Source organism: Camellia sinensis, chromosome 13, assembly GCF_055761805.1.
Source record: "Camellia sinensis isolate YWXY chromosome 13, ASM5576180v1, whole genome shotgun sequence".
NCBI lineage: Eukaryota > Viridiplantae > Streptophyta > Magnoliopsida > Ericales > Theaceae > Camellia > Camellia sinensis.
The window spans coordinates 10,168,372-10,190,000 of NC_138973.1; the positions used below are offsets into that span (position 1 = coordinate 10,168,372).

Sequence of the window (21,629 nt, forward strand, 5' to 3'; positions counted from 1 at the left end):
GGGTAGTGCACTTCTTGAATTGCTCGTGCCTCAAGCAAGTTTTTCACTTCCTCTGCAACTACCTCGGCGTGATGAAGCGCCGATCTCCTTGTTCGCTGAATGATTGGCTTTGCTCCGGGGAAAACATTGAGGTGATGGCAGATAAAACTTGGATCGAGGCCGGGCATATCGTAAGGCGACCATGCGAAGACTTCGATGTTGGTCATCAAAAACTCAACCATCTCAGTCCTTTCTTGGGCCGTGAGGCTGGAACCGAGCAGGAAGAACTTATCCGGCCGCTCCATATCTACTCGCACCTCCACCAATTCCTCAACAGCTTTGTCCTCTGCCTTGGTGCCCACATCGTCAAGAACTCCCCGGTCTTCCGGTCCTTCTATCATTTGAATGAAGTCTTTGGCAGCACGGCTCCCGTTCACTGCCCCGAAGCATTGTTTGGACATGACTTGATCTCCCCAGATCTCCTCGATTGCCTCCATAGCCGAGGGGAATCTCATCACCTGAAGGTAGGTCGACGCTACGGCTTGCATGGCGTGGAGCCATCCCCTTCCAAGGATTAGATTGTAAGTAGAAGGAACTTGTAACACCCAGAACTCCACTTGCTTGACCACAAATCCCGCTTTGACCGGCAGGATAATCTTTTCCAAAGGCCACTCCAGTTGTGAGTTGAAACCAACCAATGGTGAAGTTGCCAGAGCCAAGTCTGTCTCTCGGAGCTTGAGCTGCTTGAACGCGTCGTAATATATGATCTCGACTGAGCTTCCCTGATCGATCAAGATCCGTTTGACATCAAATTCCTTGACGCGGAGTGTTACTACTAAGGCATCGTTTTGCGGCGTCTGAATACGCTCTAGATCCCTTGAGGTGAAACTAATCACATCTTTCTCTACGGTCTTCCCCCTCTTGATGGTAGGCTGTACCAACAAAACCTCCCTCATATGTTCTGCCTTTTTTATCATACCCCAGAGTTCGCAAACACGCTTCGGTTCCACTATGCCGTGGATGACATTAATAACTCCTTGTGGTGGCGCATCTCGGTCATCATGTCCCCTGGGCTCAACCGGAGCCTGGTTCACCTTTACGCCCCCCTATCAATGTAAAAGTCTAGGTGTCCGGCCGCGACTAGCTCTTCCAGGTATTGCCTCAAAGGCAAACAATCCTCAGTTCAGTGGCCTCGCTCCCGATGAAATGTGCAACAATACCGCGGATTGTAGCCTTTTTGTCTATCGCCCAACTTAGCAGGAAACCGGACATACTCCTCGTCTTGGATTTCACTAAGTGTGCGATAGATTGGAATCTTAAAGACCGTGGTTATGCCAGTCCTTGCCTTCAACCTTCTATTTGCCTCCGCTACATCATCTCGGGGGTAGTCATCCCGGTCATTCCGACGTCCTCTACCCCGGTTTTTGTGATTCGAGCCACGGTCCGATTCCTCTGCTCGGTCACTTGAGCGGCTGGACACTTGCCCAACTGCGTGTACTTTGCCTGCTGTCTTCTTGTCTGTTACTACCGGAGTTGCCTTCACGGTAGATGCTGATGCATCATCCTCCACTCGGATGTACTCATTGATGCGCTGCATGAGCTGGCCCATGGACGTCGATTGGTGCATGGTAAGCGAGTCCTATAGTCTATGTCCGACCGGGAGACCACGCTTGTATTGAGTGATTGCAAGGTTGACCGGGCAATCCAAGATCTCGTTGAAGGTCTCCCAATATCTGGAGTTGTACGCCTTCAATGTGTCGCTCAGTTCTATCTTGACACTCAGTAGGTGATCCATTTCTTTTGGTTTTTTGGTGTTGGTTTTGAAGCACGTGACAAAGGCTTCGGCCAACTGATGCCACCTCTCAATACTCCCCTCCGGCAGCCTTTCAAACCACTTCAAGCCCAGTTCGCCCAAACTTGACGGAAAGATGAGGCACATAAGAGCATCATTCCGCCTATGTCCGGCCATAACTTCTGGTAATAGAAATGGACGGAGTGCGTCGCTGACTCCGACCGCCTGAACGGCGGGATGAGGTGCGCTCACTGTGGTCACCCACTCCAACTACACCCTTCCCTTTGACATGCCGCTTGAGCTCTTCCATCTCCGCCGCCATTCGCCGAATGACGGCGTCTTGGTCCCTCAACTTGTGTTCCAGACGTCTTGCGTGTGACTCTCTCCGTCGCCGATGACCGTCTAGACTCCGCGAATGACTATAACTTCTCCCGCGCTTATCCCGCGCGTCCCTCGACTGCCCTCCGGGGAATGTCTCCAAATCCGACATTGGAAGGATGACGGGATGTCCCTCTCTCTGTCGGATAAACTCCGGGGTGGCTCCGTCGATGACAGACAACAGAATCTCATCGTTGTTTGCCATGAACGGCGATCAGATGAGCCTGGAAGACAAGGTTTTGTCTGTCAAGTTCCCACAGACGGCGCTAATTGTACGGGGAGCAAATATTCCGGCAAGCCCGTACTCCTTTCTTCCGAGCTCCGTCTCTATCCGATTACTTGTGTACACAACGACAGTGAGCTACTCGGCGGTGTGTAGCCGGAAAAGTCCTCCGATGATCAAGTTAGAACACACACACAGGGGATAGATAGAGAGTAGGGAGCGTGTTGAGTGTTTAGTGTATGTTTCACCAAATGTTCATCCGTGCGCGTATGGGGGGCGCAGACATGCTTATATACCTTCTGCGCCCCAAATCTACTCCTAGTGACCTCTCAACACGTGGCACTGCTATCCCATCTGTCAGCATAAACCTTGTTGAGCACCACCTAACCCAACTGCCTGCCCATTCTCCTGGAGCTCGGCAGCCGGGCAGTATCATCCCGGCCATCGTCTGCCATGCTGCGCCTCAAGCCCAAGTACTCCAACAGTTAAGCTCAGATGAGGACCAGACTCGGCGGCATCTCGGCAAAGCCGAGCTTAGGACAACTCACGCTAGTCTGCGGTCGGCCTACCTGCCGAACAAACAGGTACCCCGGTCCAACCTTGCCTTTCTTGGCGCTGGACTTTTCACCTGACCGGCTTCGTGACCACGGATCCTTGCAGCTCGGTCAATCCACACGCTGCCTTAACTGAGCAGCTTCCTTCAAGGCCGAGCCACACCACTTGGCCCAACACCTGTTCGGCCCAAATCTGTCCGGCACAACTCTGTCCGGCCCAAATCTGTCTAGCCCAATTCCATATCATTAATCTCCCTCTCGGTGTGCGTATATGTGTGCATGTCTTCCAACCCCACGTCTTTCTCTCTTTTATTTATCTACTTTCGATGGTTAGATTAGGGATCACGTTTTGATTAGCATACCTTATGCTTGCATGTTTGCATCCATTTATTTGTATTGCATGCACCAAGCTCGACGCATCATTCAAACTGCATCGTATTTCAATACTTCTTTAAATACGTGTCTCACAGCATGTTATCAAATTATTGCATTCATATGCCATCTTAGTTAGCCGAGCCTATTTAATTCCATAATTGCATGCGTTGCATTAGGCATTTTGTATAGTTAGGAATCATGTATTTTTCTAACTAGCTTTTGTTTTGACTCGGAGTACACTGTAAGTTTTACGCTTTAGCATATTGTATGAGTGCCATATTGGCATGTTTCGCATGCTTGCCATTAGGCTATGCGCTTACTTGATTAACTGCATGAATGCCTGTGGGTGAAGGCTTTGTTGCTTGAATTGGAACAATTCGATGATTGTGAGTTTTAAGCCCATTTTGCGAATTGGCAAATCATGTTTTAAGCCCATCATGTTTGATGGAAATTCTGCGCTTTAGCCCACTTGAGGGGTGGCACTTTCAAACCATTTTCGAAAACAAACATGAGTTAATTTGTTCCGAGTCTTGCGACTTAGTCTATACTTGTATGCGTGCGCGCCACATAGTAATGTTAGCTAAATAACCAGAATAAGAATACGTGTGTTTATAAAACAACATATCATACTTAGTAGAAGCCAATCTTTTGGTCGGGTAAGCGGGGGTGCTCATTTCAGGACCTTCCCTTCTCGTACCTAAGTTCCGGAGCCGAGGCAACTTTGGTGATGACGGACACGTGGCCTTTGGCACGAGTCAGATCCTATGTAAGAGGGTCCTATTTTTGAAATTTGCCTTGGAACCCCTAAATCTCAAGGTCGGTCCTGCTTGTGGGGACTTATTACAGGTCTTGTGTAGATAATTTGAGCTGTTAAATGTGTAGAACTTATCGAGTACTATATGTCAACAAACAATCACGATGATCGGATATCAATTGTTACGTGATCAAATCAGTTTTGTATAAAAAAAAATATTGTGAAAAGATAAACGGTTGAAAGAAATCTGATCCGATAAGATAGCTATCAATATCGATCAAAGTGGTTTTTTGCAGGCATATAGTACTTGACGAGTTCTACATATTGAACAATTTAGATTATCAAAACAAGACTCGTGGTGAGCCCCATGGGCTTAACAGTATCCTTCAGTCCGAACACGGATCGAAGGAAAGCCCAGCCCTAAAAGAAAATACAGTTAGTCGCATTCACACATTTAGCATAATACCATTTGCTTGTTTGGTTTTGATCTTTAGGATTCACTTTTTAAAAAATTAATTTTTTTTATTTTTGTTTTTACTGATTTTTTTTTTAATATTCTAAGCAATTTTTTTAAAAAAAATTTTAGATACACCTAACATAAATACGCTTAAAAGGTATAAATTTGTGAAAAATATCTTTACAAAATTCGTTAAATACCAAAAATATAATATATATATATATATATATATAAGAATTCAATATATTTTTGGGGATTTTTTTTTAAGGTCCCTAATAATAACAATTTAGAGGATAAAGGACACACAAAAAGATAGTGATGCCTCACGTCCCTGAAACAACTTGGCGCGCGTTTTTAATTATTTTGTGGACCAAAATACCCTCGCCAAAATCAACACAGAACCAAACTCATTCCGACGTCTCAGTTACATTCCAAACATCCAGCGTCTTCACGAACAGGAGAACAACAGAATTAGGGTTTCAACATCATCTGCACCATCGACATTACAGCTTCGTTATCTTCTCCAAAAATCATTTCCATTCCTTCCTCACAAATTTCTCTGACCTAGGTTAAAGCTTCGTTTTCACTGCTCATCATCATCTCAGTCTATCTTCGTCACGTCGCATCTTCATCGCGGGCCATATCAGCTCATCATTCAAGTTTCATCCTAACTCTGGTCAGTTTTTCTACAATACAACTAGATTTTCTCTGGAAACACAGTTAATAGCATTTTATAATAACCTTTCATAAATTAGGGTTTCAATTTCGTAATAAAAAGCTACCTGAATTTGAAAAAATTTATTTCTGTGTATTTTGAACTTATTCTTCAACATGTTTGTGTGATTTTATCTGTAAATTTATCTGGCATTTGAATTTCTCTGATTTTTGATTAATGTAATTTTCTTCTTTCAATTTTCTCTGGCATGTTTATTTTCACAACAATTTTTTGTGTTTTTATCTTATTCTTGAACATGTTTCTGTAATTCTGTCTATAAATTTTCCTGCTCCGTAAATTTCTCTGTAATATGTATTTTTAATTGCAATGTCTATCTTAATCTAGAATGTCTATTGCTTTCTTGCCTCTGTCTTAAGTTTCTCTGGTATTTATAATTTTCTCTGACCACATCACATCACTTTCCTCCCTTGTGTCTTTGTCATTTTAAATTTTCTCTGGAATTTTAATATTGTGGACTGGAATGAATGTTTCTTCTTGGAATTTTCTCTGCCATATGTACTTTGAGAAAAAGTTATTTCTCTGAATTTTGATCTTATTCTTGAATATGTTTCTGTCATTTTGTCTCTGAATTTCTCTGCTTTGTAAATTTCTCTGGAATATGTATCCTTCTCTGCAATGTCAATTACACTCTTGCCTCTGTCTTAAGTTTCTCTGGTATTTATAATTTTCTTTGACCACATCACATCACTTTCCTCTCTTGTGTCTTTGTCATTTTAAATTTTCTCTGGAATTTTAATATTGTGGACTGGAATGAATGTTTCTTCTTGGAATTTTCTCTGCCATATGTACTTTGAGAAAAAATTATTTCTCTGAATTTTGATCTTATTCTTGAATATGTTTCTGTCATTTTGTCTCTGAATTTCTCTGCTTTGTAAATTTCTCTGGAATATGTATCCTTCTCTGCAATGTCAATTACACTCTTGCCCCTGTCTAAGTTTCTCTGGTATTTATAATTTTCTCTGACCACATCGCACCACTTTCCTCCATTGAGTGTCTCTATCATGGTTAATTTTCTCTGCTTGTGTATGTAAATTTTTCTTGCATTTTAATATTATGAATTGAAATTTTCTCTGGAATCGAAATTTCCTCAAGAATGTGTAATTTTCTCCAGAATGTGCATTTTTCTCTGGTATGTTTATTTTGTTCAATTCTTGATTTCAATATGGTGTACTTCTCAGTGCCATGTTTACATTACTTTGTTTATTTTATCTTTGCTAATTGTGGAATGCAAATTTTCTTTCACTTGCCATGTTTACTTTTTTCTATCATTCATTTTCTCTGGTATGTTTACTTCTATCTGTAATTTAAACAATTATTGAAAATTTCTCTCCCATGTTTATGATGTTGTGTTGATTTTCTCTGACATGTCAAATTTTCTGTAATTTTTTCTTATCTGTAATTTTCTCTAGCATCTCCAATTTTCTCCCTTATCTGTAATTTTCTCTGACATTTCCATTTTTCTCTGGGATTTAATGTTGACATCTCTATGCTTTAATCATTGTCTAGAAATGGCAAAACGTAAAGGCAGCAAAACACCGGAAACACCAAGCAAAAAACAGAAACTGTCTCAGTCTTCTTATGGACTAGGATCAAAAACCAGCAGCAAAACACTAGAAACACCAAGGAAGCAAGAACAACTCTCTCAGTCCTCTTATCATCTAAGATCAAAAACCAGCACTAAAACACCACAAACTCCTTCCCAAAACACACAAGTCAAAGCTGATGAAGCAACTAGCATCCAGATGAGTACCCCAACTTCAAAAGACTCAAGCTCAAGGAGGAAAAAACCTGTTAAACTCCACAGAAAGAGAGCTCACTACCGCATTCAATTCCGATCCAACCTCTCATCTGTCGTCTCCTTCTTTCAAACACTTAAATTCAGTTCAAAACATCTTCTAGAGCTTCAAAAGACCCATTCTGGTATTTGATCCAAGCTCTAACCACTGGAAGGATGGATCCAAAGAAATCTAGGAAATCCGATGATGATGTAGTTGCCATAATCCAATGTTACAATGAAAAAACAAAAGCATTCACAGTTGGGAAGAAGAACCTGACCTTTACAACAAATGACATGACCTTGATTTTTGGTTTGGAAGGAGGTAAAGGAGCCATGTCATTAAGATACTCTAAAAAGCCAAAATCTGCATTCCTCAGGAGAAGATTCCAAAAGGACACAAGGCTCACTGGTCCTGTTCTTAAAAATGCCTTGGTCAAAGCAATGAAAGGCAAGCAACCAACTGACTTCAAAGATGTAGCAATCATTGTTACATTGTACTTGTGTCTCACCCTATTTTTTGCAACAAGTGGGAATTCAATAGGTTGGGTTTTTATAAAGTATGTGGAACCTCTTGAATCAATGAAACAGTATGATTGGCCGGAAGCAATCCCATCAACATTGATTGATTCTATCATGGCATTGCACAGAACTCCAGAAAAAGTTACGGGGTGTGTCATTGCATTGCTGGTAAGTATAATATCCATTCAAATTTGCAGTTATCATACTTACAAATTTGTGCGTTTACAAAATTTTATTTACTTTCATTTTCATCACAGTATTGGCTATGTGAACATGCAACTATCATTGACTTAGAAGACAGTAACACAACAGACTTCCCAAGATGTGCCAAGTGGAACCTTCAAACCTTGACGAAACAGCTGTAGAAGACACCAATCCACTCTCTTGCACCTCGACAGGTTAGATTCCTATTGCTACCGAAATCTCAGTGAAATTTCAAAATTTCTCTGACCACTGCTTTGTTTCCCTCCTTGTGCATTGATTGATTAAGATTAATTTTCTCTGAAATATCAATTTCTGTTTTCTTCTTTGTTAACCACTGGTCTATTTCTGCCATTGTAATCAATTTTCTCTGCCATCCAAATTTCTCTGACCACAATTGTAACACATTAACTTATATGCCCTGATTCATTTTCTCTAATATCTGAATTATGTTCTTTGTTACATAATTTTCTCTGGCCCATCAAATTTTATCTCCTTGTGTGTAATTTTCTCTGCCCATAACTTGTGTGCCTTGCATCTTTGATAAACACTGTTTATTTCTACCCTTCTAATGAATTTTCACTGGAATTCAAATTTCTCTGACACAAATATAGTAAAACATTAACTTATAAACACTGTTTATTTCACTGTTTCATAATTTTCTCTGCCCCATAAAATTAACTCCATGTCTCTAATTTTCTCTGGCCCAATACAATTTTCTCTGAAGTTTGTTTCCAATTAGTATCATTTAGATGAATTTTATTTTCCTTATTTGAATTTTTTCTCTCAGTGAATTTTGTAACATTTCTCTAATAAAAGAGTCTCCTGTTACAGATTGATAACAAGCAGCTAGCCAAAAACCCATCTGAGGAGTTCTGTCTTGGCAAAAAGACGAAGAAAGAATTAAAAAAGGCAATTGTCATATTCAAGGAGACATTACAAGATCCATCTGAAGATGGAGGGAATGAACAAAAAGAAGGCAACACAGAAGAATACGAAGCCAGCAATGGACAAGAACATCAAGCAAGCAGCACAGAAGAAGAAACCACCAAAGAAAGTGAAGAAATAGAACCAGAAGACAAAGAACAAAATGAACAGAAAGAAGAAGACAGTGAACAAGAAGATGAAGATGAAGATGAACAAGAAGAAGAGAACAAGGATGAAAGTGATGAAGAAGAAAATAATGAGCCGATGGACCAACAACATGATGGCATTTGTGGCTCAACAATGCATCAGCCTGAAGAATTTGAGGAATCAAAGGATGCCCAAATTGCTGATCTACGTCAAAGACTGAAGGCACTGTCTCAATCTAAAAAAGAAGACAGAAATTGGATGGAATTACTTGCTGAAAAGGATATTTCAATAAGAATCCTGACATCACATAACTCAGAACTTCAAGAAAAAGAAAGCACAATCCGAATGAAACTAAGGATGTTGGAGGTTGAAAAAGCAGACGATGCAAAAACAATTCAACAGTTGAGGTGTTCAAATTCGGAGCTTGAAATTGAAAATGCCAAATTGCATGAACAAGTTCAAGAACTATCTGTCCAACTAGCAACACAACCATACCGAACACCAACACAACTTCAATCACAAGGTCAGTGAAAATCTTGAGCCACAAAAAGTTATGTCCTTGTGCCATCATAACTCAGAGAAATTTCTATTTATTATAATTTTCTCTGTCATTGGTAATTTTCTCTGGAAGTTATATCTCTCTCAACACATTAGTTATATTTCTACTGCTCATTTCATTTCTCTGTATATTTTCTTATTCCATTTTTGGGGCTTGTTTGATTTTCACTGTGTATAGTTGGAATGCAACTGGAACAACAACCAACAACCCAACAAGAGCAAATGCCACACAAACAACAATCGAAACAAAAGAAGAAACTCTATGGTAACTGCAAAATATTGAATTAAATAAATTTACATATTGAAATATCATCTGTTGCTTCAGAGAAATTTCACTTTTCCTAATATTTTCACTGCCTACAGTCAAAAAAGATCCAACCTCAATGATAAAAAATTTAAAGGCAAAAGAAAGGAAGGAAAAGCAGCATGATCCAGAATTCCAATATCCAAAAGTTGCGAAAGTGACTAGAGCTTCAAAACAAGCTGCAAAACAAGTTGAGCAAAGCACGAAGGACAAAGAAGTGCTTGATGCTGATGCATACGTCTTGCCTCAACCTATAAACATCACAAAATCTTGGGTCTTTCCACAATCTCTTCCCATTTCAAGATTGATAAAAGATCATATAAAAGACATCTTGTAGCACATATCAAGTGTGTCTGGGCTTGAGTAAGTACAACAAACAAAATAGAACATAACAAACAACAAATTACAAACTTATGTTGCATTAACAACAATTCAATCCCTTCTTTGTCATCTTGTAGAGCTTTAATTTGGACAAGTGAGTTGAATATCATTACCTTTGAAGACATTGGAAACCTCATAAAGCAAAAAGAAATTGCCAACAATGTAAGTCTTTCCCTTTCATCAACATTTCTCTGCAATGTTCCATCAGTCTTTATAAAACAATATTACAATTATAAATCATATTTTTCAGGTCATTGATGGCTATGGAGAGATCCTTTTGGCTGACCAAATCAGAGAGAAACGACAACCAACCTCATTTTTTTTCACATCCATGTGCTTAGTATGTTACTACTATTTTATTTGATTTTCTCTGGAATTTACTTTCTACTTTCTCTTCTTAATATACTTCTTGAAGTCAGTTGTGTCACTAACAAAACCATTTTTTGATTTTCTCTGAGCACAGAATTTCATCAACATGACAGAAAATCAAAGTTTTTGAGTGTCCTTATTTGACAAGCATATTGAAACAGCATGGAGGAACTATAGGTTCCTCCATTTCCCAATAAATACTTGAGGTAATGAGAAGTCCACACATGGAAATCACTGGACCTTGCTTGTCCTGGACAAATAAGACAATTTATGGAAGTTCTACAACTCACTGAGGCCAAGGAGGGATGATGCAGAAGACAAATATGTCAAAGATGCAAAACAATTGGTAACGAATGCAAATTTCTCTGATCCATCATCATTTTTATGTGATGATAATTTTCATAGAATCCCATTGACTTGTCCGTAAATTTCTCTGTTATATAAAAATTATTTTTTTGCAGCAAGATTACATGGAGAATTTTTTAAAAGCTTGTCTTGAAAGAGACGCTCAATCACAACCCTCTTTCAAATTAATTAACTCACAAAACACAAGTTATGACTTTGAGTATGTCAACAATGCTCCACAACAAGAAAGCGATTCGTAAGTTTCATACATCTATAAATAACATAATTTCAGTTGCATGTTTCTTAAAACTAACCATACCTATAATTTGTATGCAGTCTGGATTGTGGCCTCTTTGTCTGCTATATAATGAAACAATATAGCAAGCATGAACCTATCAAATCCAAATTGTCCACACAAGAGATAAGGTTGATGAGGGCAGAACTCATAGAGAGATTTGTGACCGAAGTTGGCCGGTCATGGACTGAACCAATTGAAATACCCCCAGAAGAACCACAAATGTAATAGTGAAACTAGTGAAAGGAAGACAATGTACATATCCACACAGAGAAAATTGTCTCACATATATGTATATATCCTTTCTTGTTGATACATTGAAGGAATGATGATCCTTGACGTATATGTATATATCCTTTCTTGACTAATCTAAATTTCATTTTTTTTTTTATTTCGAGTAATGTAAATTTCAACAATTGTCTGCCAGAGAAAATTGTCTGCAGAAATTTCTCTGGTATAAACTACCAGAAATTCACAGAGAAATTTAACTTGTATCGTCCCAAGGGGATGCCTATATGATCATGTAATCTGTAAAACTTTGTGTTGGTACAAAACAATCATCAAACTCAACAAAACACAAAGCACACAGTAATTTTATCTGCCACTGGAAAATTTCATTGCATGAATTTCAAATTTCAGAACACAATGCCCATATAGTTTTCTCTGATGGTGAAAAATTTCTCTGGATGAAAATTTCTCTGGCTTTGACACAAATTTCTGAGTTCAAGTGAGTCTAGAGAAATTCTTCCCTGGTCCAGAGAAATTCTCAACTCAGAGAAATTCCAAAAGAGCTTGATTTTGTTTCTTGGTTGTACAATAATTTTTTGAATGCTCTGTCTGCTATGCACATTTCTTGAAATGACTGATATGAAGCTACCAGAAATTTACAGATAAATTTAACTCATATCTCACCAAAGAAGGTGCCTATATGATCATTCAATCTCTAATGCACTGTGTTAGTACAAAACAATTATCAAATTGAAAAAACACAATCCACACAGTACTTTAGTCTGTCATTGTCAAATTTATGTGGATGAATATGAAGCTTCAAAACACAACACACAGAATTTTCTCTGCCATAGGAAAATTTTTCTGGATGAATTTGACAGGTACTACAAACCCACTGCCTATAGTATATATCAACAAACACACTTTAACTGATATTGAAAAATTTCTCTGGATGAATTTGATTGTTATTATTATATACACTGTCCAAAAAATAAATTTCACAAAACAAAATACACAAAGTAATCATCAAATGTATTATTCCATCAATAAAATGTATAATCCTCAACTATTTAACAAAGGTTCCTTGCATGTCCTCTTATTATGGTGACCAATACTCTCACAACGACTACACTTAATCACCCTTTTAAACTCTCCAATAGAAGCAATTCTGTTCTTCTTCGGCCTCCCAGCAGGTCTCTTGCTCAATGGAGGTAAAATCATAGCATCTTCAATGCTACACACAGGTTTTTCAACAGTTGGAACTGGGCCAATCGAAAAGGAGTATGCTTGACGATACATATCAGCATGAAAAAATGGTTCAACAAATGAATTCAAATTCTTTCCACTCCTAAAAATTGCAGCAACAGCATGTTGACATGGATACCCATTTATTTCCCATTTTCGACATGAACAAGTTCTCAACCCAAGATCAACCATAATCGAAGGAAAACAATGCACTTCAAAAACATTATCAGATGATAAACTCACATTCCATGTCCTCCCGTCCAAAAAAGACTTCTCTAACACACTATCCATACGAGGACACAAAATTTTATTCCATTTACTAGAGAGCAGCCTCCTATCAGACCTCATATTCATGATTTGCAACCGTATCATGTCCACCAAATTTGTTATTGGCAAGTGCCGAGCTTCTCGTATCCATGAATTGAATGACTCAGCAACATTTGAATACATCTCACCATAACGTTTCCCTGCAAAATATGCATCACTCCAATTTTCATATGGTAAACTTCTCAAGAAAACACTCACAATGTCTCCTCCCTCACTTTTTAACTCATTTAACTTGAAATGAAATGATGCCTTTGTTGGAGCATATGCACATTCTGAAAACTTGGACACAATCGTCTCCCTAACCAAATTTGTGTTTCCACATGACAACTTATCCCTCAAATTTCTCTTTAGATGTTCCAGACAAAATCCATGAAAACAGTTAGGGAAAAACCTAGCAATTCCCTCCACAATTCCACAATGTCGATCTGATATGAAACTTATCACCCTTTCTGATCCTAATACTCCATATAAATGTTCAAGAAACCAACACCAATTGTCTTTATTCTCAGCATCAACAACAGCAAAAGCTACAGGAAAAAAACCTACAAAACAAATAGGAACAAGCATATTAGGTACACACCTGCAGAGAAAAATAGAACAATAAACAACCAGAGAAGTTTGACACTGCCAACATCCAGAGAAAATTCACACATTGGCAACATTCAGAGAAAATTGAATAAGTGACCAGCTACAGAGAAAATTCACACAATCATAATATACAGAGAAAATTCACTTAGTGACCACCTACAAAACAACAGAGAAAAATAGAACAATAAAACAACCAGAGAAGTTTGACACTGCCAACATCCAGAGAAAATTGACTTAGTGACCAGCTACAGAGAAAATTCACACAATCATAATATACAGAGAAAATTCACTTAGTGACCACCTACAGATACAATTCACACAATGACAACATCCAGAGAAAATTCATACACTGACAAAAATCCATTGAAAATTCTCACAGTGGCCACAACAATAGAAAATCCACACAGTGGCCAAAACCAGAGAAAATTCACATTCACTCAATTCCTACATGTATAGAAAATTCACATACTTAGATAAAAATAGATATATTTACAATTACCTTCATTCCCATCTTTCCCCGTTGCAGCAAGCGTAACTCCTTTGTATCGTCCTTTCAAAAATGTTCCATTAAGAAAAAGCAATGACCGACAATATTTGAAACCAGCAATGCATGCATGAAAAGCCACAAACATTCTTTTGAAACGCTTGTTATCTTCAAAATCTAACTCAAAACGACTCCCTGGATTGTTCTTCAATGCCTCATCAAAATACCACCGTAATTGATCAAATGACAAACAAGAATCCCCATATGTACTACATTTTGCTTTTTCAGCACTCAACCAACCACAGTTATAACTAATTGAGACCGCATACTTGTCTTTCATTTCTTTCACAACATCCACTGGACGAGTTAAAGGTTTTGCACTTACCTCTTCAAGTATCAGCCCAGAAACCAAGCTGGAAGTCATCCTCGAATGTTTACTCGTACGAACCGCCACACCACACGTATGTTCATTGTTCAAAGTCCTTATGTAGAAGAACCCATTTGTTTTTTCAACAGAAGCATGTACACGCCACATACATCCCCTTGATTCCTTATATGCACATTCTGCCGTAACCCTCAGCTTGTCATTTTTAACATACGTAAACTGAAAACCAACCTCAATAGCATACTTGCATAAAAAAGTACGGAACTCAACCACACCACCCTCAAACTTTTGTCCAACACTCGTAATATTATTCCGCCAACTAGCTGACAATAACACCTTTTCTTGGTGAGAACAAAACTTAGAGAGTGAATTCCTTTCAACATCCACCAGCCTATCACACTCACCATCCACAACATCTACCCAATTAGACCCCACTTCATCCTCTTCATCAGAAGTACTACATCTACTAACTGAAACATCAACTATATCAACACCGCGTGCACAAACAACCCTCAACATATTCAGAAAATCAATATTATTTCGAACCATACAATTCGGATGGCCCAAAATAGAATATGAAATACACATAGTCTCAGGTTTCAAATTCTCCCATGTTTTACACAAAATGCCAACCAATTCCTCAAAATTCAATTCGCATGAAACATTAATGACAATAGTATCATTCCCATATTTGCACAGCAACAACACTGCACTGTCCATTGAAACTGAAACAAAAAACAACAAAAAAAATCACAGAAACACTTCACAATAACAACATAAATGTCCAGAGAAATTTCTAAAAATTATAATTTTCTCTGAACTTAAAATAAAACTCCAAAGACATCTACAAACTGATATTCACCTTCAAGATGATAAAAAATAAAATCACAGAAACTTAATGAATCACAGAGAAATTTATTGCTAACAATTAAACACAATTATAGAAAAAAAAATCACATAGAATACAAGTCCAGAGAAATACTTTTCTCTGAACTACAAACTGAAAGTGAGTAACAAACTTACAATTTTCTCTGAACTACAAATACAAGTATAGAGAAATTTATGAACTTACATTCACTTTCTCATATTCTATCTCCATTACAAACTTCTAATAATATGTCCATATGCACTTATAATTTCCTCTGGACTACACAAACAATAGTGCAGAAAATGAAATTTCTCTGGTTTGAAAAAACATAGAACACAACTATAATTCATCAGCATGTTGATAAAAAACAGAGCACCAAAAATGAACTCTAAACATCAAAATCACCTACACTGTCAACACTATCTGAAATTGATCAAAAAACAAAGAATGAAAAATTAATTCCAAAATTAAAAATCAACTCTATCAAGCTGGCCTTTCTCTAAACAAAAATCAAAATACATTTGGAATCTAAATCGAAAACAAACCTAATTCAACTCAACTCAAAAACCTACGCGATCAACACACTGTCAACACTCTTTCAAATTGATTAAAAAACAAATAATAATAAATTAATTCCAAAAATAAAAATCAACTCTATCAAGCTGGCCTCTCTCTACACAAAAATTCAAAACAAATATCAAAATGCATGTGCTATCTCCATCGAAAACAAACCTGATTCAACTCCACTGAAAATCTACGCGATCAATACACTATCACACCACTGAAATCTCTGACGAAATCTCCAACAAAATCTACACGATCGTAACAATCTTTCTCGTCAACTCCACTGAAATCTCCGACGAAATCTCCACCATAAAATCTCCACTGAAATCTCCGACGAAAACTCCGACAAAATCTCCACTTCAAATTCGGTTTCCAAAATGTATCAGTTAAGTCAACCATATAATATTCAAACAAATTTATATTATAAAGGAAGGGTAATTTAGGTACTTTATAACCTAAAATAAATTTGAGGGACCTTAGCCATCAAAACATATTATAAAGGACCTCTCCTCATATCAAAAGTAGAGGAGGGACCTTAGGCCAATTTTTCCTATATTTTTTGTGTTCTTGTATATTTATTGATTTTAATTTTTTTATTTTTTTTACAAATATTTTACTTTTTAGATACATCCAAGTAAAGTGCATTTAAAAAAGTAAAAAAATTCCTTAAAATTTTAAAAATATTAACTAAAAACAAAAAATAAAACTCAATTTCCAAAAAATTGAAACCAACCAAATGATTGATTTTTAATATTTTAATTCAAATCTTTTTTATTAATAATTTATTAGTTGTATGAGTGAAAATATAATTTTATCATCTTTTGTCAATTATAAAATATATTTATCTTTATTTAATTTTAATGCATTAATTTCAATCACTTTAGTCTTACTAAAAAAGAGTCAATGTACTCATGTTAAAAGTATAAAATTAATTGTATTTTTATCAAATCTCAAAAACGATAAGTGTAATTTACCCTAATTCATTTTATTTCAAATTGCGAACCAAATTAGTACTTTCAACATAATACACACAAAAAAATGACTTGTTTAATTGAATTGTATTCAAAAGCATTAGTACTTTTTTTTAAAAAAATAATAATAATTGTGTTTTATTAAATATTTTAAAATAATTAATTGTGTTTTGTTTCATAGTATTCAAATATTTATCTCTAAAAAGTGAATAAGTACCTTCACAAATTCGATATTCTATTCAAAATATTAATTTTGAAAAATTGTGAATAAAGTGTGAATAAAAGTGTAATAAGATAAATTTGAAAATTTGTGTAAATAGAATTATCTTTTTGAAAATTTTAAAATTAATAATTTCAATGCTAAACTTAAATTTTGTTGACAAAAAATATATTATGTAATAAAATAATACTTAATTAAATTTTGAAATTATAAATTACCCACAAACATATAAAATAATAATAAATAACAATTAAACAAACACGCTTATATAAAAGGCAAGAAACCCAAACACAAAGGTATAAATTTGTGAAAAATATCTTTACAAAATTCACTAAATATCAAAAATATAATATATATATATATATATATATATATAAGAATTTAATATATTTTTTGTATTCTTGTATATTTATTGATTTTTATTTTTTATTTTTTTTATAAATATTTTACTTTTTAGATACATCCAAGTAAAGTGCATTTAAAAAAGTAAAAAAATTCCTTAAAATTTTAAAAATATTAACTAAAAAGAAAAAAAAAACAAAAAATAAAAAACTCAATTTCCAAAATATTGAAACCAACCAAATGATTGATTTTTAATATTTTAATTCAAATCTTTTTTATCAATAATTTATTAGTTGTATGAGTGAAAATATAATTTTGTCATTTTTTGTCAATTATAAAATATATTTATCTTTATTTAATTTTAATGCATTAATTTCAATCACTTTAGTCTTACTAAAAAAGAGTCAATGTACTCATGTTAAAAGTATAAGATTAATTGTATTTTTATCAAATCTCAAGAACGATAAGTGTAATTTATTCTAATTCATTTTATTTCAAATTGCGAACCAAATTAGTACTTTCAACATAATACACACAAAAAAATGACTTGTTTAATTGAATTGTATTTAAAAGCATTAGTACTTTTTTTAAAAAAATAATAATAATTGTGCTTTATTAAATATTTTAAAATAATTAATTGTGTTTTGTTTCATAGTATTCAAATATTTATCTTTAAAAAGTGAATAAGTACCTTCACATATTCGATATTCTATTAAAAATATTAGTTTTGAAAAAATTGTGAATAAAATGTGAATAAAAGTGTAACAAGATAATTTTGAAAAATTGTGTAAATAGAATTATCTTTTTGAAAACTTTAAAATTAATAATTTCAATGCTAAACTTAAATTTTGTTGACAAATAATATATTATGTAATAAAATAATACTTAATTAAATTTTGAAATTATAAATTACCCACAAACTTATAAAATAATAATAAATAACAATTAAACAAACACGCTTATATAAAAGGCAAGGAACCCAAACACACCCCCCCTCCCCCCCGCCAATCTAGTCTTCTCTGTAATGGGTTGCTCTCTGTTATATTAGCAATTAGCGAAGAATACGCTAATTCCTAATAAACCATTATGCTATGTATACCGTGTATTCTCACATCAACAAGTCATTAACAAAGTTCCACCCCTCCTCTCTCTCTCTCTCTCTCTCCATGAAGCCCTCAACTTCAACCTCTTTGTCTCTGAGGTTCGGGAAGTCGTTGATCCGGAAGGTGAAGAAATGCTTCACCGGTTGTAAGCCGACGGATGGCAGTGATGGTGTAAAGTCACTGAATTACAAACCGATTGATGGCAGTGATGTTGTAAAGTCACTTAAGAACTGTATGTATTACAGTGACATGGGTGCCGAGCAGAGGAATGAGATGATAACCTCGACAATCAGCTACTGCAAGGTTAGTGTTGTTGAAAAAAATATTTAATAGTTTTGGACCTCATTTTTATTTGGGAGAATTTTGAAAAAGTGAAAAGTAAAAAAAAAATAATTTTTAAATGGTGGTATAAGATTTATTTGCATTATCTAATGCATAAATCACTTTTACCTCCATCATTTTGAAATTATTTTTCTACTTTCCAACTTTTTGATATTCTCCCTTTTTATTTTCACCATTCCAACTGGGTATTTGGCCTGTCTTATTATGATATCTTTGTCTTATCTTATTTTATGTAGGTAGCAAATTTTGAGTACATTGATGAAGTGGAAGCAGCAGCAGAAGAGGAAGCACGAAAGGCATGTATTACAGTGAAGAACTGTATGTATTACAGTGACATGAGTGCCGAGCAGAGGAATGAGAAGATAACCTCGGCAATCAGCTACTGCAAGGTTAGTGTTGTTGAAAAAAATATTTAATAGTGTTGGACCTCATTTTTATTTGGGAGAATTTCGAAAAAGTGGAAAGTAAAAAAAAAATAAGTTTTAAATGGTGGTATAAGAATTATTTGCATTATCTAATGCATAAATCACTTTTACCTCCATCATTTTGAAATTATTTTTCTACTTTCCAACTTTTTGATATTCTCCCTTTTTATTTTCACCATTCCAACTGGGTATTTGGCCTGTCTTATTATGATATCTTTGTCGTATCTCATTTTATGTAGGTAGCAAATTTTGAGTACATTGATGAAGTGGAAGCAGCAGCAGCAGAAGAGGAAGCACGAAAGGCATGTATTACAGTGAAGAACTGTATGTATTACAGTGACATGAGTGCCGAACAGAGGAATGAGAAGATAACCTCGACAATCAGCTACTGCAAGGTTAGTGTTGTTGAAAAAAATATTTAATAGTTTTGGACCTCATTTTTATTTGGGAGAATTTCGAAAAAGTGAAAAGTAAAAAAATAATTTTTAAATGGTGGTATAAGATTTATTTGCATTATCTAATCCATAAATCACTTTCACCTCCATCATTTTGAAATTATTTTTCTACTCTCCAACTTTTTGATATTCACCCTTTTTATTTTCTCCACCGTTGAATTAAATATACAATTCCTGAAAATATCTCACATACAATCCAATTCCCTTAATCACACTTTTTCCAAACAAGAGGCAGGAAAGGAAAGTAAAAAGGCAAAAAAAATCGGAATAAATGAAAGGCGTCCATTGTCTAATGGATAGGACAAAGGTCTTCTAAACCTTTGGTATAGGTTCTTCACTACTATTTCCACTTTCACCACAAACGGAACTATAAATGTAACTGTCACTGTAATTGTTACTAAACCTTTTGGATCTTATTAACCAAAGAGATATGACTTTGCACTATAGTTAACTCAGCACCAATTAAGAATACCCAAGGAATTCCAAGAATTCTTGTTATACGTTCGTTCCAACCCTCAACCCTATTTTCTAGATTCATCGATATTTAATCAATCGAACGCACTTCTAATACTTGTTCCACTTTTGGAAGCGCTTTTTCTCATTTTCATTTTTTAAGGATTCATTTCTCATTTATCTAATTTTATAAATCTGAAACAAAAAATGGATTTTATCAATGAACACAAAATAGAATCTATTTTGAATCACTTAAATTTGACACATTTTTCATAGTTAATATCCCAATTAAAAACTTTTATAGATTGGGTTGAAAGCGGGAAATATATAGGAGTATATATATTAATTCATATCTATAGTAATTCATCGAAATAATAATTCAGAAAATGAGATTACAAAAAAGTTCTAAACTTATAGTTTCAACGATTCATTAATTTTGACTAAAAATCTATGGGTTGATATGGAAATGTTTGGTACATGAAACCACAATCTGATAGATATACATCTAAATAGGTAAATCGTATTCTTATATAGTATATAGATAGAAATTAAAATGAATTAAATTTCAAATTTATTTATTAATTTAATTAAATTATATAAAATTATATAGATTAACATGAATCTTGGTTTGGAATCAAAGAAAGATATTAAAAAATCCATTGCAATTGCCGGAAATACTAGGCCTACTAAAGGCACAAAAAGAGAGGGAAAGCTGAAAGTTATCATAGAATGAATACCGGGTAGATCTATAGGACATACACGAACACATACTTCACAAGCAATGCATTTATCAAATTCAAAGTGGATTCGGCCCCGGAATCGCTCCGATGTGATCCATGTTTCATAAGGGTATTGAATAGTTACAGGTAAACGATTCGCGTGGGATAAGGTAATTATGAAACTTTGACCAATGTACCTTGCAGCTCGTACTGTTTGTTGACTGTAATTCATGAACCTAGTTACCATAGGGAACATATCGTAAATATCTATAAAAAATTTAAAAAGAAGTTTTAGCAAGAATTCAACTTAACCCCCTATTTTAGTGTATAAATATTTTATTGTATAAATAGAAATGAAATTTTTTTTATTTTATTAATAAAAATATATAAATAAATACCATAAAAATAATAAAAAAAGTATTCTTTCTCGATAAAGTCGGTTGATTAGGGTAAAATTGTATCCCTTAAAAACCGTACATGCACCTTTTGAGGCATACGGTTCAAAATAGGAAAGGATACTCTGAATCATAGAACTATAATGAAATATACGATCAACCAACATTTATCGAATTTGAAAAAGAGTCAGAAGAAATGGTTGAGAGTACTTGGGTTCTCCCAACAACTAAAAAGTGTAGCATGCCTGAATCTAACTGGGGTTCGCAGTGGTGGAGGAACTGGATCGGAAAAAAGAGGGATTCTAGTTGTAAGATATCTAACGAAACCGTTGCTGGAAATCTTATTCAAAGAGAAAGATATCAAATATTTGGAGTTTCTCTATCAATAGACCTGCTAAAGACCCGAACCATAAAGTACTTAGTACTGGTGCCACAGAGAGATAT

At 35.3% G+C, this 21,629-nt stretch overlaps 3 protein-coding genes and 1 long non-coding RNA gene across 6 annotated transcripts in view; 3 read left to right on the forward strand and 1 right to left on the reverse strand.

Moving 5' to 3' along the window:
- Positions 1–6,754: 6,754 nt before the first annotated feature.
- LOC145806353 (uncharacterized) lies at positions 6,755–10,402 on the forward strand. Of its 2 annotated transcripts, XM_082903069.1 has the most exons (7): positions 6,755–7,712; positions 7,802–7,942; positions 8,580–9,342; positions 9,556–9,642; positions 9,741–10,044; positions 10,140–10,224; positions 10,313–10,402. In XM_082903069.1, exons 3-5 carry the CDS (start codon positions 8,937–8,939, stop codon positions 10,016–10,018), a joined length of 771 nt encoding a protein of 256 aa, XP_082759195.1. In that variant the 5' UTR covers positions 6,755–7,712; positions 7,802–7,942; positions 8,580–8,936; the 3' UTR covers positions 10,019–10,044; positions 10,140–10,224; positions 10,313–10,402. The 2 variants fall into 2 exon arrangements, with proteins under 2 accessions (XP_082759195.1, XP_082759196.1); XM_082903070.1 differs by lacking the exons at positions 9,556–9,642; positions 9,741–10,044; positions 10,140–10,224; positions 10,313–10,402 and having other exon boundaries at positions 8,580–8,891.
- Positions 10,403–10,520: 118 nt separating this feature from the next.
- On the forward strand, positions 10,521–11,459 carry LOC145806354 (uncharacterized). Its single transcript, XR_014349357.1, has 3 exons — positions 10,521–10,777; positions 10,893–11,032; positions 11,113–11,459. It is a non-coding gene; the product is annotated as an uncharacterized LOC145806354 (long non-coding RNA).
- Positions 11,460–13,120: 1,661 nt separating this feature from the next.
- Positions 13,121–16,117, reverse strand: LOC145806352 (uncharacterized). 2 transcript variants are annotated; one of them, XR_014349352.1, is made up of 2 exons: positions 15,929–16,117; positions 13,121–13,413 (listed from the first exon to the last, which is right to left on the reverse strand). XR_014349352.1 is itself a non-coding variant. In XM_082903068.1 (2 exons), the coding sequence occupies exon 2, from the start codon at positions 15,046–15,048 to the stop codon at positions 13,921–13,923; it is 1,128 nt and encodes a 375-aa protein (XP_082759194.1). In that variant the 5' UTR covers positions 15,049–15,053; positions 15,929–16,066; the 3' UTR covers positions 13,779–13,920. The 2 variants fall into 2 exon arrangements, 1 of the variants encoding a protein (XP_082759194.1); XM_082903068.1 differs by lacking the exon at positions 13,121–13,413 and adding an exon at positions 13,779–15,053 and having other exon boundaries at positions 15,929–16,066.
- Positions 16,118–18,384: 2,267 nt separating this feature from the next.
- Positions 18,385–21,629, forward strand: part of LOC145789100 (uncharacterized) — a 13,349-nt gene continuing 10,104 nt past the window's right edge. Inside the window, exons 1-3 of the mRNA XM_082900268.1 lie at positions 18,385–18,699; positions 18,975–19,127; positions 19,403–19,558. Coding sequence (XP_082756394.1) covers positions 18,385–18,699; positions 18,975–19,127; positions 19,403–19,558 — 624 coding nt within the window. The remainder of the gene's footprint in view (positions 18,700–18,974; positions 19,128–19,402; positions 19,559–21,629) is intronic.